Source organism: Agelaius tricolor, unplaced genomic scaffold (genome assembly GCF_023055355.1).
Source record: "Agelaius tricolor isolate 1412-34295 unplaced genomic scaffold, bAgeTri1.0.p SCAF_34, whole genome shotgun sequence".
NCBI lineage: Eukaryota > Metazoa > Chordata > Aves > Passeriformes > Icteridae > Agelaius > Agelaius tricolor.
Window position 1 is genome coordinate 6217975 of NW_027269294.1, and position 18686 is coordinate 6236660.

At 39.3% G+C, this 18686-nt stretch overlaps 1 protein-coding gene across 4 annotated transcripts in view; it reads left to right on the plus strand.

Annotated features, from left to right (window-relative positions):
- Positions 1–18686, plus strand: part of INTU (inturned planar cell polarity protein) — a 41537-nt gene that overhangs the window by 6383 nt on the left and 16468 nt on the right. For all 4 annotated transcript variants that reach the window (XR_011683243.1, XM_071452362.1, XM_071452361.1 and 1 more), the window contains exons 2-4: positions 2344–2930; positions 12196–12281; positions 17514–17708. Coding sequence is in view for 3 of the 4 variants with exons in the window: in XM_071452362.1 (XP_071308463.1) it covers positions 2344–2930; positions 12196–12281; positions 17514–17708 (868 nt within the window). In the remaining variant the exon portion in view is untranslated. The remainder of the gene's footprint in view (positions 1–2343; positions 2931–12195; positions 12282–17513; positions 17709–18686) is intronic.

An 18686-nucleotide genomic window follows, 5' to 3' on the forward strand; every position in this document is an offset into this window, starting at 1 on the left:
TTTTTTACAGTACAGTTCCTTCTTGACTTCTCTCTGGAGTGGTTCTGTTTGGGTGAACACAGAGTAAACACCAGATTTGCCCACAGCATTTTTTTTTGCCCATGGTCCATATTGTTCTAATCAAAATAGAGAACAAAGCTGGAGGACTTGAGTGTATGAACTCATGTCCAGACTGAAATTTTGAATCTACCCCAAAGAAGAAACAGCTTTTCCAAAGATCACAGTCTTTTTTAAAGAGGGAATAAAAATGCTGTCATACATGACAGGAATTTTTGCTAATCCAGATGTAATTTCTTTGTAATTTCTTTGTAAATTTCTAGTGTTTCCTTTTTTGTTTCCTTTTTTGTTTAGGTTGGTTTTTTTTTGGTTGGTTGGTTTGAGGATTTTTGGGTTTTTGTTTGTTTTGGTTGGGTTTTGTTTGAGGTTTTATGTTTGTTTGTTTTGCTTAATTTTGCTTACACATGCCAAAATGTGGGAGTACTCCTTAAAAAACAAACCAAGGAAAAACTCTACTCATGTTATTTCTTGCCTACCACGTTCTGAGAGAAGTTGGATCAGAAAGAGTGTGCCCTTGACAGCCTTTAGGTTTTGTCAGCATTCTGATACTTTCTTGAATAAGAACTCAGGATTTTGAAAATCACAAACTTGGATTTATCCCTGTGGTATAACCAAATTATCACAAGTCGTGGCTCTTCTTTTAAACTATCTATTTGGGCAAAAAAGCTAATAAATGCAGAGATAGGTGATGCTGCTTCTTGTCTGCAAGATCCATAGACTTTTCTCAATAACTGGAGCTCCAGAGAGAGAGTAATGCCAGTGTTTGCTGTATTGTTAGTCCAGCCAGATCCTCTTGTTGAGCCCTTAAAGGTCCTCTGGTGCAATGTCTGTATAATGTTCTCCATTCAGCTAAACTTTTGTCATTTATCTGTGTTTTCAAATTAATGCTCTATTTGAATATTTATTGCTAGCTTTAAACCAGATTTGTACTCTTTATTCAGTAAAAGTAGTTCTAGTGTAAAATGTAGGAATGTGTGTTAACTTTATTTTATTAATTATGATGTAAATCTCCAGTCTCATTTTTCTTTATATGCTTTTTTTGAAGGAGAGAGACCTCTTTCTCATCTGGTTAGGAAGAATTAACTGGTCTTTTCTGTTCCTGAAAATCTTCCATGAGAACATCCCAGATAATTAAACCTCTGAGTACTTTTCTTACTTTGGCCATCATGGATTCTCATCTGTCTGGAGCTTCATGGTTTACCTCAAGGTTCATTTGGTCTGTTGCCCCTCTGCAGGCAGTTTTTGGTTGGTTTTTCTTTTTCCTCAGCCAAAAGAGTATGATTTCCTTCAGTCTCTTCCATTTAAATGTGTTTATAGGCCACATAGCATTTGTCTCCTTGTTCTGGGTCTGTTCCAGTTATTACATCTTTCTTAAAACCTACTATCCAAAACTGGACGTAGCTGACACATCACTGTTGCCAAATTAGGACAAAAATTTTTTTGCACTGTGCTGCTGATGTTTCTGTTATATCCTAGAGCTGCTTTGCACAAGTGTCTTGCTCTTGCCTTTGGGTGATCCACACCAGCTGCCAGATCTGTTTCTGTAGCAGTGCTGCCTCTTTGCATATTTAGTGCATATTTTTGCAGATGCTATTTGGAACTTGAGTTTTAAAAACTGTTACCTAGATTTCATCTTAGATTGTTTTGGGGTTTATTTTAATGTTAAATCTAAGTGATTTTTAAAAGCTTTATCTTCTCTTTCCAAAGGGCTGGCAGTGCAATCTGTGCTCCCATAGCATTACAGAATATCCTGAGTTAAAAGGAGCCCACAAGGATAAACAAGTCCATCTTCAGGCTCTGCACAGGACCACCTCAAAAAATCGTGCCATGATTATATTACAAATGCTTAAAAAGGAAAAAATAATAGGAGAGAACAAACAGAATGGAATTTTTTCCCTTAAGAGAAAATCTCATCATGCACATGAATGTAATTACTAATTAAAACTTGCATGTCAAAGAAATGTTTGTTTTCTGAAAAGAGAACACTGCTTTTTGCAATGGCTGTTTTCCTCTAAGAAAAACAGAAGAAATTTGAAGAAACTATTTTACTGGTGAGAGGGATGTCTCTCCTTGCCATATCCATCATTTACCCAAAACAAGCTCTAAACCTTGTGGCAGACTTAAAGCAGTTGAGCTATCAATGTTCAGGAGACAACTAGTTTTTTTCCTACTTTTTATTCAACCCTTGCACTCTCTCTGTCCCCTCCCTACTTAAAATAATCAGATCTCACTTGCACAGTGATCTTCCTTATCAGAACTCATTGATCATTCTTCTTTCTTTTCCAGTGACCTTGAGCCTGAGTGGTTGGACAGTGTGCAGAAAAATGGAGAATTATTTTATTTAGAATTAAGTGAAAGTGAAGAAGAAGTTCTGCTTCAGAACAGCTGTCCAGAAGTGCCAGCAGTGAATCATGTCAGATTTCGGGAAAACGAAGCTGAAATCATTCAAGAGGGATCACGAAAGGAAAGGAAGTATGAACTGAAGAAATGGACCAAAATGTTAAAAAAGAAGAGTCTTTTACCAAAGAGTTCTGGTAAGAAGGGCAGTGGAAGCTGCAATGAGCACCCCTCTGGTCCTACTTCCATATTGAAGCACCGCTCTGCTCAGAAAGTGGATGTCACCGTTCAGCAAAAGTACAAAGATGTGTCTGTTTATGTAAATCCCAGAAAACTCTACAGTGCTGGGGCAGAAGAGCAGCAGAGGCTGCTGGAAGCCTTAGTAGGGATTGTCCATCAGTCTTCATGGAGCAGCAGAAGAGTGGAAAAACAAGGCAGGAAGGATAAAGGCACCAGAGGAGTCAGTGAAGAGAAGCTTGTGGTACATGGCTTGGTGCCAGGTAGTTCTGCAATGAAAACAGGTCAAATCCTGATTGGTGAGTAACTGAAGGAATAGCCAACTTCTGCACTCTTCCTTTAATATGAAGATTTATGGGGTTTTTGCTGTTAGAGGCAGCTGACTTGAATATTCTTGAGACGTAAGCAATTACATCAGTTCTGGAGGGCTTGTTTTAAGTCAGTGTCATTGCATCTGATGGTTTGGTACCCAATCAGTTTTACTGTGTTACTGATTCTTAGAACATGTGGCATAACCTAAAAGGTGTTAATGCAGTAAGGCATGAGCATCCCTCAGTGTTCAGAGACTGAGCAGCTTGGAGCAACAAATACCCCGCCTTTGACTTAGGATTTTAGCTGAGGATTTGCTCAGTAGATAAGTGGGACTGGAGCAAACCTATAGTCTGGCAGACACTGTATTTAGATTTCCTTCTTCTCCTCCACAGGATCCCCCTTAGATAAAAAGCTTTGCTTATATAGGCTTTAAATGGATTTTGTATCATAAAAATGAGGGGAGAAATACTGAGTAAGATACATTCTTACATTACAAACTTTCTCCACAGCCTTGTTTGGTTATTTTTCTGTTTAGCAAGTCCAACAGCAGCTTCCTCAGCAGTTGTGACTTTGGGAGGCTCCAAATGCATGGCAGGGCTGCAGTTTGGGGAGGCAGTGAGCCAGTACAGCCTTTGTGGTGGTTTGGCAGCTCGGGCACTTCCATGAGCTGATGAAATAAGCTGGCAGGAAACTAACCCAGAAGAGAAATTGGCTGTCTAGTATTTTGCTAGTGCAGTAAGTTAAACTTGGGTCACAGAAGGTCTGACAGGCACCCAAATGGGAATGATGGAGGGCACTAAACTGCTGTCAGGGGTAATGAGGGAGCAGAAATACTCCCACTCCCAGCACTGAGGCCACTCAAACCTTGGCACGCAAGGGACATCAACCTCAGAGACAGTAAATGTGAGACAACCAGGCCACATCTGTAAAGGGTGAAAGATTATTTAATTACCCTTGAAGATGGTTGCTCCCAGAGTGGGAGAGCAAAGATGTGAGGTTGGTTAGAAGATCATTAAAAATCTTAATGCTGTAAGTGTAGGGGGATACAGTATGGGTAAATAAAGGTGGTATAGAATGTAATCTTTTCCCCTAAAGAGTTGCAGCTGAACCAATTACTAAAGATCAGGAGCAGGCCTGATGTTAACAGGCCACACCTGTAGCCAATAAGAACAGTGGTATAAAAGAGTGGCTTGGTGGGAGCTGGAGCCACACCTGTAGCCAATAAGAACAGTGGTATAAAAGAGTGGATTGGTGGGCTCTGGAGCCACACCTGTAGCCAATAAGAGCAGGGGTATAAAAGAGTGGATTGGTGGGCTCTGGAGCCACACCTGTAGCCAATAAGAGCAGTGGTATAAAAGAGTGGATTGGTGGCATCTGGAGCCAGATGGCTGCTGCAAGGACCAGGAGCAGTCAGTGCTTAGAGGAGCTGCCTGTGAGAAACATGGAGGAGGTATGAAACTCTGGTGATATGGATTCCTTGCACTATAATGGTAAGAAAACCCTTGATGTATAAGACAACACCCTTGTACTATAATGATAATAGAACTCTTGATATATAAGACAACATATAAATAGCACAAATCCCTCAAAGTCAGTATGAGTTCTTTTGAAATTCCAGTGTTGTGTGGGTAAAAGGCACATCAGTGTTTCAACTGGCTGAGTGCTCCAGCATGAGTTTTTGGTAGAGATGCTAAAGAATACTCCAGAGGGAAAATTGCATAACTTCCAAATTTTACCAGCAAGAGCTGATTAGTCAAGAAGTAGGGGATGTGGGGGAGGAGAGAGCGAATTCCCACTTGATCTGCTTAAGGGTGTTTAATCTAATTAGTCTAAGAGTGGGTGCTTGTAACCTGTAAGTTGATTTGGGGACACAGATTTGTATATAACATTTTTGTGAGGGCAGGTGTGAAGTCTCAACAGTGTAGGCAAGTACCAGATCCAGGAGATGAAGGTGACCTAACCAGAGACAGTGTTTCATCTGCTGCACTTAATGCTTCCCAGAGCTAGTGGGGACAAAAACTGTGGGGGTTTTTGTTTGTTTCAAATAGAAGAGTATTTAATTTCATCTAAGAGGAGTCTTGCACTTTATTATGTCCCAGGCTATCATCAACCCTTTTTTTGCACTTTAGAAATGAAATAGTTTTAAGCATACTGGGGTTATTCAGCTCTTAACTGGGAAAATGAGCTGTGTTCAGTGCCAACAGTGGAAAATATATAATTTTCATATAAAAATACTTTCAAATTATATATCTGTAGTGAAGCTGAGTACTCTGGAATTTTTATGTGGTGTCTAGAAATAAGAATGCTTTGCATAAATTAGATGCTCAGATTTCAGTCTTGTCTGCATAAAGGATATACAGTAAAAAAAATGCTGTTCTTGTCAAAAATCTGTTGGGTTTACTGCTTTTGTACTGCACATCACAGGATGGGATAGCTGTGGTGTACTCGTAAAGCCTGATTTAGAAGCAACTAGAGTTCAATAGCTAGCTCCTCAGATCATCACAGCAGCTGGAGTTGGGCAGAAAGTTCAAGAACAATAACAGCAGAACTTTGCCTTTCAGTTGTTCTTGATCAAAGCAGGTTTTAGGAGTTGTGTGAGGAATTGTGGAAACAGCCAGTAAAGGATGTTTTTGTGGTCAGTATAAAGCTGAAGAATTAGCACAAAGTGAGCAGCTTCTTAGGTAATCAAAAGGGAGGAATACCTGATCAGCCCAGCATGATGCCTGCTGCCTGCTCTGCTTATAACTTTGTTTGTATCCATTGACCTGTATGTGTACAAACATTAACCTGTTCTCGTTTAGCTTTATAATATTTCAGTGGTCCAGACCAGCTGGGCAGTGGTCTTTTGTGAGGCAAATCCAAATTATATTTTCCTTTAAAAATGCATGCTTTAAAATGCCATCTGGTTGTCTTTCTGGTGAGAATTTGCAGCACTCATTTTGACTCACAAAGTGGTTTATGCTTCAGCATTTTTAGTAGAAGTAACTTCTTTTTCCATCCTTAATAATCACTTTCCTCAGGTGGCTTCCCCCTATTTGTTTTGAAATGTGTGTCTTTTATAGCTTTGAACACTTCAAACATCTGTTTATTATTTGCTCAATACACTTGAATTTTTGGTTTTAAGGTTGCATATGGAAGTCGTAAGTCTTGTTGCTGTGCTTTATTAACCAAGTGGAATGCAGGCACTGACCATATGAAAGTAAACACAACAGTTTTGCAAGCTGAAAAAACCCTGCTGCTTTGTAACTCTAAGAAGATGGCACTCTATCCATGTGTTGTTTATCAGTTCCTTTATTTTTTTTATTTTTTTTTTTTTTACATTTAGCAGGCCAGCATCCATCTTAAATTTTCAAAACAGAAAAGCCCTCATTGATTTTTAAACTTGCTGCCACTTTCATTTTGGTTAAGAAGAAATACAGTTGCTTCTATCTCGTGCTTTTTAAGTGTCTTTTGTAGTTTTGGCAAAACATTTTCCTTGCTTCAGTTAATTTGCAACATTATGCAGAGTTTGGTCTGCTGTGGAAAACTTTGAGCATATTTTCCAAGAGGAAAAACTCAAAATACTCACATTTAGATCCTGACAAAAAAGGGTTGTGATAGGTAATACCATTATAATTTGGTTCCCACCCTCCTTCAAATTGAAACTTATTGGATTCATACTGGGGAAAAGTTCTTTTAAATGCTGATGAGCATCATCTTTACCATAGTAAAATTAATTCATTTCAATGACACTGAAAATACAGCAAAGCTCTTTTCACTAACAAAGCATACTGTTGTTATCCTCTTTGAAAGTATCTTACTGCTCTCATAGCCAAATAGCTCAGCATGAATCTTCTGAGTATGATACTTTATCAGCATGTACAATTGTCAAAAAATTGTGCAAACTCCCCACTGACAAGAAGTAATTGTGTTTGATAGTAAAGATGTGCTATAATAATCCAGTTTTGAACATGTATGCAAAAGCTACAGCTGCTATTGCAAATTTCACTTGAAAGGTCTATATGCTTAGAGTCCTGTCAGGAAAAAAAGCCCTTAAAAGGGCCAAAATACTGGGACAGTTTGTGATTTTTATGTGGCATTACCATACATGGTGTATTTCTTGAAAACACTCTCCAGAGTAGAGATGTTGGGCTCACAGGAGAGAAGCAGAGTTGTGGAAGCTTTGCTGTGTTCTCACTGTGGCATTTGGGATGTGGCTTTTATTCTTTTACTCTCCTCTTGAGGCACAGCAGCACTGGTTTGGATGAAAGCAGCCTGCTAACATATAAAACAAGTAATTGATCTGCCTTTCTTCAGTAGGAATGCATTCCATAGTTTGCCTTTTTTGGAAAGGCACATGGGAACTTTACTGAATGCTCCCACCAACTCATTACCAAGAATGGAGAAAACTAAATATCAGGATTCCATGACAAAAGTGTGCTCCATCCTCTCCCATGGGGACAATTTGGTTTTCATGATATCAGAAAAAAAATGTGCCATTCCCATCATGGTATGGAAGTGGTGCTCACTTGCCAGTTGGTGTCCCTGGGCTTAATCCAGTAGGGATCTACTTTTAGAAATGGTGCTTGCAGGTTTATCTCTAGGCAAGAAATGGTTAACAGAAGTCATAATCTTGTGCCTCAAGTGGCAAAGAGATAGGCAGCTCTGAAATAAACATTCTAGGGATGTCAGCAGTGCCAAAGACTTTGCTAAACTCTGTCCTTGAAGAGGCAGGAGTAATTCCAGCAGCTGTGTGCAGACTGGGTGGTTGAGATCAACACACACTGGTCTTAGTTGCTGCTGACTGGATGGGAGAAGTCTCTTCTGATGAGAGCAAATAAAATAGAGAGAATTCTGTTTCATCACTCAAGTAAAGTTCAGCCCTGCTTAACATTGCATAGAGAACATGCATGGATGTCTTACAGTTTCTTTGTGAACTGAGAATCTTTCCACAGGAAGTGACAGCCCTGAAAAGCTTGATCATTCATTATTATGACATTTAAGTAAAGCTTACTTCTTTCCTTAAAAAGTCTCATGGAATCATAGAACAGTTTGGGTTGGAAGGGTCCCTGAAGGTCATCCAGTCCTTTCCCCACAGCACACCCATCCAGCCTGGCCTTGGACCCTGCCAGGCATGGGGCAGCCACAGCTCTGCTGGGCAACCTGTGCCAGGGCCTCAGCACCCTCCCAGGGAACAATCTCTTCCTAACATGTAATCTAGACTGGTTTCTTCCAGAAGGACTTGTTGTTTTTCTAAAGATACATTTGTTGACTTAAGCAAGGATATCCTGGAGCTGCCTGAAGAAAATTCCTTTCCTCTGTTGCAGTAGAATTGAGTGATGCTTTGTTCTGATCTTTCTCCCTATATTTTTAGTTCAGTGAAGTTTTAGATTGGGATGGTTTCACTTAAATCTGCAGGCCATTGAGTTAAACAATTGCAAAAGCTGTTTATTTTGTATATATTATATATACACTTTGATTTCACTTAACATGAATTATTTAAGCATTAGGTAAGTGAAATTAGATTAAACAATACAATTGCATTAATTTTTTGACATAATTAATGTCTGAAGACCTGAATCAGTCTGTCTTTCTGTAAGTTTTTCACACTGCTGAAGGGCAAGAAACAATTATCAAATAAAATGTAGATGTCAAGCTCTTACAAAGTACAACTTGTATTAACTCTTTCAATGCAGTAAATTATCACACTGAGTAGATCCTGTGCTCATGTCCTGCTTTAAGACTACTCTGGGTTCATAATTTTACACAGCTCATACTTTGCCTAGTGATTTTATTTATTCTGATACTTCATAGTCTCTATTCTTTGACTGCTGTTGCGTGTGGCAAAAAGAAAAGTAGCAAAAAATGCAACCACCCACCCTCACTGCCTCCACCCCCAACTCTGGAAAATCCACACTAATCAGTCAAGATTTTCTGTCGTATATCAAGTTGCTTTTCTTTGATACAGCATTTTCTGGCGGAAGGAAGGCAGCCTTACAGAGCTGCTTGGGCTGTGTGCTCTGCAAAGCTGTTCCATGTATGGTCCATGATTACATTTTTACCAATTGGATGGAATAAATATTTACTGCTGCAATGAAAGTTTTACATGTGTACATTAGGCATTGAATAAATAAAACCCTTGGAGTATGTAACATGTAAATACTGATGGCTCTTCTCCTTTCCAAGTGTCTTTGTCTATTCCACCCTGGTGGTTCCAAAACATTCCCTCAAGTGCTGAGGTGTGGATGGTTTTACAAAGTGTGTGCAGTTCCTTTGAATGGCTCAACAACAGAATTCCTAAAGATCCAGTCAAACAAACAGAACACAAACAACTTTTGTTTAAGCAGATGAGTTTAAGATGAGTACAAGAGCAATTTATGCTTTCTCTTGTAGTTGTGTGTAATGATCTGTAATACAGTGTTCTTAGCAAAGAACATAGTAATCCTGTTTATAATTCTTGTTATATTAGAGTAGCCTGAGTGCTCTGCTTTTCATTACTCATTTTCATGTCCTGGGGCTCTGGCATGGACTTACTGAGTTCCTTTTAAATGCTGTTTAACTTTCAGCTTTTCTGTCTTTGAATTACTGTTGTGTTGAAGATTTGACAGACTAAAACTTAACTCTGGTGTGCATCAAGAAGCACAGAGGTTAGGGAAAGAGCTATTTGTTGAAAAAGAAAAACTTGAAACATTTTTATATGCAGAATAAAATACAGCCTTTTCTTGGTTTTGCATTCAGGAGTAGGAATGCATTTCCCTTTAATGTAAAAGAAGAGCAAGCAACTGATTACCTGGTGTATTAAAGAGGAATATTGCTTGAATTTTGGAGGTAATCAGTGTTTCCTTACTGATGGTTAAGAAGAATGCTCTGTCTCTTGTTGGCCTTGATTTTGATCACTGCTGATTTTGAGCAATCAGATTTTGACCTTGTACCTGGGAAAAATCCCAGTTGCAATTTGCAAGTATTTAAAACCAAGGCAGAACATAGAAATAATGGTAACTGCCAGTCTTCTTCTGAACTTGAGCATTCTGTGGCCTTGAATAGCTTCTCAGAGAGTGGAGTGACCTCAGAGACTCAGGCTGTGCTTTTCCATAGTGTGCATGTCATTAGCACTGTGTCAGTTGGAGCTGAGCAAGTCTTCTCCCTGGAGAATTGAAATGCACACTGAACCTTACAGTGCTTTATTTCTGCACTTGATGACATCTTTCTTGCCAAGTCAAGGCTTAAAATATAACTATGCTAAGCATGCACTTTTGCTGCAAATCCATATCCTTTTTCTAATCCCTTTCCACTGCCTGAGTGATGAACACCATGTTAATAATCTTGGAGAGGATGTGGAGGTACTGTAGGGGAGTCTTTGTGCATCTCAAGCAAAATGAAACTTGGTTTTCAATCTGCTTGTTCAGAGGAGCTCTTTAGTTCACATTTAAGAGCTGGGTCACTTTCAGTGTTAAGTAAGAAGCTAATTTCTTTATTTCCCTATCTACAGAAGATACGAGCTAGAAACTAATAGAGTTTTTCACAAGAGAAAACAAGTTTTTCACAAGAGACAACTGAAAGTGCCACCAAAGAAAATCAAGTAGAAAATAAGGCCTATTTTGTTACTCTAAAGTTGAGTATTTGCCCCTGTGAAGGAACTATTGAACCATCAAATCCTGGTGCCACTGGCAGTTGCTTCTTACAGTTCGTGTCATAAATTTATGTTGCCTCATCTTAGGTAGTTTGCTCTAAGTACCTTTATTGGAAAGATTTGTAGAAATTCTCTGGTTAGGGTCTGCAGAACCTTCTGATTTCCACTCTAGCTGCTTTCTCACCTAGGCTCTGCTCACCTTTTCTTTAACCAAGAGATTCTTAATTTCCCATGGTTGCTGCAGTATTACTTCTGTCTATCTGATCTCATTTGATTTCTTTTTTCTTCAGCACAGGTGAATAGGACTGTCAGGAGTGTTCTGGATGGGATCACTCACCTACATTCCAAGGGAAGGCCAAAAATGAATGGCCAAAAACCCTTTTATTTTTACTTTCCAATTTCTATTCTTTTTGACAGGTCTATGTAGTTTTAGCTCTTGATGTCATTTTACTTTTCTAGTTTCACAAGTTGGTTTTCTTTTCCACAGGTCTCATATCCCTCTTGCACACTCCATGCTTTAACATTCATCTTTTTGAGGGGGATGAGACCTAGGTTATCAATTAATTACCACTGGGATATTTCTTGTGACTATTTTCCTTCACTTCAGAAATCCCAGTTTGATTTTTGTACTTTAAACTAGAATGTGGATTTTAAGTTTGTAAGTTATAATTTAGTTCTGTTTGCTTTTGTAGGTGGTGCCTTTAATTTTTCAAACCTTTTTCTCTTGCAGTTAATGACTTTGTCTTCGGGACCCTAAGGGGTTTTCCCCCCCATTTCCAGTGATGGTAAGGGTGCAAGATGTAGAAAACACAAGATGCCTTTAGGCAGGAAAAACTGACAGATAAAAACATGGAGAGGAGAACCCACAGCAGGGGCCAGGAGAGGAAGAGAAAGGACTAAATTGGGAAATTTGCTCTTTTCTGGTCAGGTAACAAGAGTGATGCAAGCCTGGATGGAGGGGAGAGGCTTGGAGAGTTGTTACACAGGAGGGCCACCAAGGTGATCAGAGGGATGGAACACTTCCCCTAAGGAAGGGCTGAGGGAATTGGGATGGTTCAACCTGGAGAAGCTTCACAGTTACCTAATTGTGGCCTTGAAGTACCTGAGAGGGAGTACAGGAAGGAAGGGGAGACACTTTGTACAAGGACACGTACTGACAGGACAAGGGGGAATGTCTTTGAACTGACAGTAGATTTAGATTGGGCATGAGAAAAGAAATTCTTGACTGTGAGGCTGGTGGGACACTGGAAAGGGTTGCCCAGAGAAGCTGTGGGTGCCCCATCCTTGGAAGTGTTCTAGGCCAGGTTGGATGGCATTTGGAGCAACCTGGTGTAGTGGAAGGTGTCCCTGCCGGTGGCAAGGGGTTGGAACTAGATGTTCTTCAAGGTTCCAACCCAAAGTACTCTATATTTCTATGATTTTTGTCACATGATGTGAGTGGGGCCATAAGGCCTTAGGAGCACTGAGGTAAAGGACTAAAAGTGGTAAATGTTGCATGTAGCAAACATCTACTTTAAATATAACAAATGGACTTTTATGACAGCTTGAATGGCATGTTAATTTTTTAAATAAGACACTGTTTTGCTCTGTGTTGTGAAGCAGTAGCAACTGAATTTCTCATTTCTTGTCTGTTCCACCCCCAGGAGATGTTCTTGTTGCTGTAAATGATGTCGATGTGAATTCTGAAAACATAGAGAGAGTTTTGTCTTGCATTCCGGGTCCTATGCAGGTACAGTATACAGTACAGTTGAACATTTATTCCAAAAATCCTCTCTAAAAATTAGTACTGCTTCTAGCCTTTTTTTTTCCCTGAGGAAACAAAGTTCAGGTGGTCTTTTTCTTAAAATTTTGTCCGTTATCTTTTGACTGCATTGCTTGACTTCAGTCAGAGTCAAAATTTCAGACTTTAATTCTGATAAAAATCAGAATCAGGAAAATCCTGTGAAAATAGGTAGGGGCTGATGTCTAGCTGAAAAATAAACATGTCAGCAAAACAGTAGTGGATTTTTTTGCCAATTACTGTATTTAAAATGGTAATAATTGCTCTGAAAATACTTAAATAGAATAATTATATCTTCATCAATATAAACAAGACTCACAAACCACAAGAGTAAAAACAAGCCTGAATTAACAAAAGGAGTGCTATTAAAAACATTTAAGAACATTTAAATGGTGAAATTGATACTGGTTTAATATTTAAATACAAAAATTAATTCTTGGGGTTCTAAGAGATGTTAGATTGAATACTTTCAAGAGCTTTCAGAACTCAACAGTGATGAAACTGATAGAAGTCATTAACAAAAATTGATACAAAAAAACCAGTTCCAACAAATCTGACCTGATGAATGATGTTTCTTTCCCCTAAACCTACTGCATATATCTTTTCTTCTAGCTGAATAATTTTGGAGCTCTAATGAAGAATTAAATAAGACATCAAGAATTAGATAGCTATTTCAGAGCTAAGCCAGGGGAATGTTACTTACTAGGATGTTACTAGCATAAAATGGAATATTTTGAGTTACTCTGCTTAAAACCACTTCCTGATGGACAGGAAGACAAGATAAAAGTTGAAACTTTTATGTGTATGAGTTATGAGCAGGAGCAGGTTAAAAATTAAAGTGTCTCTTGGTAATTTTCCCTTTAGGTAGAATATACGAGGTAATGATAATAATAGACATATTTTACAGTCCAGGGATTTTTCAAAGTGGAAATTTTATGTTTTCTTGAGCACAAAGCTCTATATGCAAGTTCCTGTGGAAGTATATCTGCAGCTGCAGTGAGATTGAGTAGTGGGGATGTCAGTTCAGGAAGCTTTCCAAGATATCTGACAGCCTGAAGTTTCCCTGAGCTGCTGGAGTCATGGTCAGGTACTGGCAGAGCTCCATGGGAGAAAAACCTGTGACCAACTGGAGAGTTGCTGTAGCTGTTATTAAATAGAGAATGGTGGAAAAGGCAGGGATGATGCAGTGGGTGTAATTGCACCCTCTCTAGATGAGGGTGTGGGTATTGCTCGTTCCAAAGGCAGCGTAGCCCTTGACAGAGCAGTTCTGGTGATGCAGTGTCAGTGTTTGCTCTGTCAGTAAATCTGTCAAGCAGGCAGAGATTACTTGAAATGTGGAACAGTTGGTCATGGTGGCTTTCCAAATCCTTTCATTAAAGTGCAATTATTCCTTTTCCACTGTGCAGCTTGAGTCAAGCCAGACAAGTGGTGGCTAGAATAGACCAGTGGAGATCTAAATACAGACTTCTGGGCTTTTTGCAATGCAGTACACTGCAATCATGCTGCTGAAGGAGCAGAGGGTTGTTGTAGCTGACATGTTCTAATACAAGCAAAATTGTTACTGTGTTCTCATTCATTTTACCTTGTAGAATATAAAAAATTACCCAGTTTAAAACCTTTTTACTGGCATATGTTATTTCTGTAAGTGAAGTCCCTGTTGTTCTGGTTTCATGTTAAAAAATACTGGAATTAATTTCAGAAACTTCACTACCTAGATTCAGTTGCACTATGTGACATACCTCATTATTATATTTCCAGAATTTTGTTTTTCTTACCTCAGTTTGGGCAACTACACCTAGGCTTGTAAGGACTAGTTTAGTGCATTTACTGAGTAGTAGAAGTCCAAATGCTCCTTTCTTTTACATTTCTGTAATCAAAATAGTTGTTGTTTCCTAGCACCAGAAGACAGAGAGTACAGAAGGTGTGCTGAAGGAATATACTCTTCTTTACTCTGATACTCAGAAGTTGCAGAACCATTTTACTCAAAGCTTTCTAAAAATATCCAGCCTGAGGCAGACATCTAGAATCAGAAATTTCAGCCTGAAATTTTGGGTTCCAGTTGTGCAGACCATAAGCACATGGCAAACAGATACTGGAAACAGGAAGCAGCAGGCAGCCTTTAAAAGGCAGGCAATGCCCCCAGCTCTGTGTGTAATGAAATCCATCTTCCAAGCCATGCAGCTTTCTTGCAGATGAAACCATGCCTTTCTGGGGCAGACCAGTGGCACAACAGCTACATTTTCTGTTTCTACACTGAGAAATGTATCATGGTATTAAGAAGCAGATTAAATACAGAGTGACCTTCCAACCATTACTTTCCAGCTTCCAGCAAGGACTTGTAAAATCAGTTCAAGGTTTCTATGTTCTCCTTTGTTTCTTAGAATTCCTTTGACCTCCACAGCTTTCTGGAGCAGTGATTTATGTGACTGCTTTGTATTGTGTTAATTATCACTGGCTTTCAAATTGCCATCTAACCAAGTGCATGTCAGACCCCATGTTCCTGTGTTCTGAGAAGAAGTTAATTGTTCATGCCTTACCCTGCCATGGCTATGGAAAGCTCTGTCATGCTTCACTTTGTCACCTTTTCTAAGCAGAAAATGATGATCCATGTCCTTCACAGTTTGCTGTTCCTGTCACCTTCTTGCCATTTGATTAAATTCTTCTTGAGAAATGTTCTAAATATTAAGAATGTGAGCATGATATATGAGTGGAATATTAATGCTTTGCTCATTCTTGGTGTCATTTTCTTTTCTGTTTTCTGTTGTGCATTGAACTGATTTTCCTCAGGAGAAATGGAATCCAAGCTGTGGAAGGTTTCCCAGTCAGTACTTACAAAAGGGGACTTGAGCCAGTCATATTAATTCAGGTCCTGTGCACTGCTCAGGATGAAGATTCATTTCTTCTCCACAAAAAAAAAAAAAAATATATATATATATTTTTAGGCTATGTTGAAATGCAGTCTCTTTGTCCATTTCTGTTACAGTGATGTGGGAGGCAGCATGGATGACTCCAGATGGAGAGAGAGTAAAAGCTCTGTTCAGTTCAGTTTGTTTTGAGCTCTTCCCTGGAGGATCATATGGCTGTGTCTTTTAAGACAAGACAGACTAAGTTTGTTTTTATTTTAATTGAGCGACTAAAAGGTAGACTGCAGCAAGAATGACATCTGTGTGTCATTAATGTAGAGACTGTAGCCTGAGTGTCATGACTAAATGTCCAGAGACAAGATGCAGCAGAAGTTGAGAGAAATAACTCTTGAGCCTTAAGGAAATCTGTAAGAAGTTAGACAGGGTATGAGGAAATATTCTGAAATATACGTAGATGGCGTGACAGAGAAACAGAACCAAGTCTCAGAAAGCTGGAGAAGAAAACACACTCTTCTGAAACTGTCAGCTATCAAGTTACTGGGTCTATGAAAGCAGCTGCTTCTCAGCAGAGTTTGATTCCTTGTCAGGAATCCAAACTGGACTGGTGAGGAGTGGGTGAGGGATGAGTTACTGTCAGAAAAGGAAGAGGTGGTGCAGGACTGACTGCAGTACCAGGGAAAAGGAGAAAAAAGTCTGATAGCAGCCCAAATAGGAGAGGGGAAACTTAATGGGAAGTGTTGGGAGAGGGAGTGAAGTGGAAGATGGCAACTGGTGACAAATGGAGCTGTAAGAGCTGATGATGGCACTTCTCTCTGAGCCAGTCTGACAGGCAGTAGGTGTTTTAAAGCATCATTATTTCTTGCTGGCACTCCTCTCCTGAAGTTTGTGTACATACATACACAATTGCAAAATGATCTGTCTTTAAATGTATAAATTATCTGCTTGGGCTTCTCAAAATTTATTGCAGTTGAGAAAAGAAAAATGGATTTTGTTGCATCAGTCCTCAGGCTAAGTTGCCACTGATTTTAACAAGCAGGATTTGCTGTGATGTATTATGTTCAGAACTTGCCATGTTATAGTATTTCAAGGCAGATAAAGAGTCTTGAGTAAAAACATGTGAAAGAGGAAACTGAGAGCATGTCAACTTAGTGCAAATATGTCTTTAGTCACTTTGATGAAAAATAAGGTCTCATCCAAGAACATAAATTAATTTCTTCTCCTTGGAACTAGCATTTTTATGCTCAGTCAAGGGGATAGGTGTTTCTCACATCTCCTCCTTTCATACTTAGGATAATGTGTTCATTCACAAAAAAAGAAAAAAAAATCACTTTGAGCACTGCTGAGACAACTAACAAACATAATTTTTCTAAGTCAGGGCTTAAAAAAGTAGGTCTATATAGCGAATTTTGAAACGTTTCCACATCAAGTTTGGATTATATGTTGTTTGTGTGTCAGGAAATACTCATTTATTCTAAAACGCCTGGATTTAAACTTATTTGGGAAATAAGGGACAGTAAACATCATATAATTTTTTGGCAAAATCAGCTTGATCATCTAAGCTTTAAAGGTTTTGTGTAAGAGAGGATGTTGTGTTTGTGTTCTGATCTTATTTCTTCTGGAGACATAGCACAGTAAGGGATGTAAGCAATTTTTAGGCTACTTGGTAGTTGTGTAAATTGTTAAATACAGCAACAAAACTCTTATTTTCTGATTTTACAGTTTAAAAAAGCAAAGTTAACATATTGAAAATGAAAGAATTGCTACCATTACAATTTAACAGGCTTTTGCAGTCCAGTGTAAATGTAAATGGATTTCCCTGTGCAGATGTGTCAGTGCACTCAAAATGGCCAAGAAATGCTCAAGAAAGAGCCTTCAGGATATGTACTTAGGAAACTGCTGACATTTTGAAAGAAGTCAAATACTGTGTGTGTTTCAAAGGCACAGTAATGGGTTTTTGTGCTCAGACAAAGCCAGAGCAGTAAGTATATTTTTCCATTCTCAAAACCATAAGAATTAAGTATGAAAACACAGCAAACCACATGCTTACTCACATGGTTGATAGACCATGTAATAGCTGGCTTTGTCCTTTGTAATAGATGGTTATGTAATGCTGAATGTATAATTGGTTTTCTTGAAACAGCAGGAATTTTGTTTGCTTACATCTTCCTCAGTAAAGCTGAGGCTGACAAAACCTAACCTCTTCAAGTGCTCAAACTCCATCTGTTTCATCTGCTACTGCAAAGTCATTGGAAGTAGAGTGTAAAAAGTAAAATTGGAAGTACAGCCTCATTCTCACAGTCATTCATTACCTTAATAGGTTAAACTGACGTTTGAGACCTCGGTATTTGAGCCTGAAGGGACTTGTGAGCAAAGGAACAAACAAACACAGTCAGGTATGAACAACCTGGTTCGATTGCTGTGGGGAGAGGACACTTTGGAGCCTCAGCAGGATGTGCCTCACATTGTCATGTTCCTCACACTCAAACTGGACTCTGAAACATCCAAGGATGAGGTATGTGCTTGACTCAATCACCCTGAGCTCACTGACCACAGCAGCTCCTAGGACACTTGATGTAAAAGGATAAATAAAAAATACTCCTAATGGTTTGGAGTTGGGAATAATCTGTAAAATAGCCATTTTGGTAGAAATAAGGTGTGAAATTCCAGAATCACTGCTGCAAACTCCTGCCTGGCCTTGAACTCCGGTGAGGAGCAGCCAGGTGGTGACTCTGCAGCCAAGGTGCATTCCCCAGTGCCAAGCTGTCTCTGTGATGCTCACCTGGAGGTTTTCAACACCAGGATCTGCCTGGTGGTCAAAAAAATATCCCCCTGCAGGAGCTATTGGCAGTCCACATCCATAATCTGTCTGGCCTCTCCTGTTTTGAAATGCTAATGTGCCTTTTCTTAGAGGGCTCTGGCATGTCTGCTGGTAGCAGTCAGCTGCTGATTCTTCCTTGGGCAGCTTTTAGAGCCACTGAAGTACCTTTTATTTATCCTGTAAAGCTTCCTTTCACTCTTTCCTCATTGTGTTCCTCGGGAAAATGTTGCCAGTGTGCATGTAGGTTTGTGTAGTTGTTCAGGGTGTAGCCATAGCTACAAATATTCCTCTCCAGGCAGGGACACAGAGCTGAGCTTGGCCTCTTGCCCAGTCTGGAAATGCCAAGGGGACAAAGTGCACTTCTTAGGAACAGACATTTGGGAAAGAACTCTTCTGCTTTTGTGTGAATTCTCAAATTTAGCATTGTGTCTCAGTGATCTTGTGTTATCTGTGCTGAGGAGACATCAAACAAAGCACAGGTTTTTCCAGTGCCCAGGGACTAAGATGGCAGGACAGTGATGGAGTGGGAAGCAGAAAGAAAACATTTTGCTTTCTCTCCCTTGGAATTTATCCTTAGATTGAGATACCTTTACTCTTTTTTAAGTAGTATTTTTTAACTGGTACAAATCTACATTCTCTTGGTGGTGGGTAATAGAGACAAAGTGTTACAGT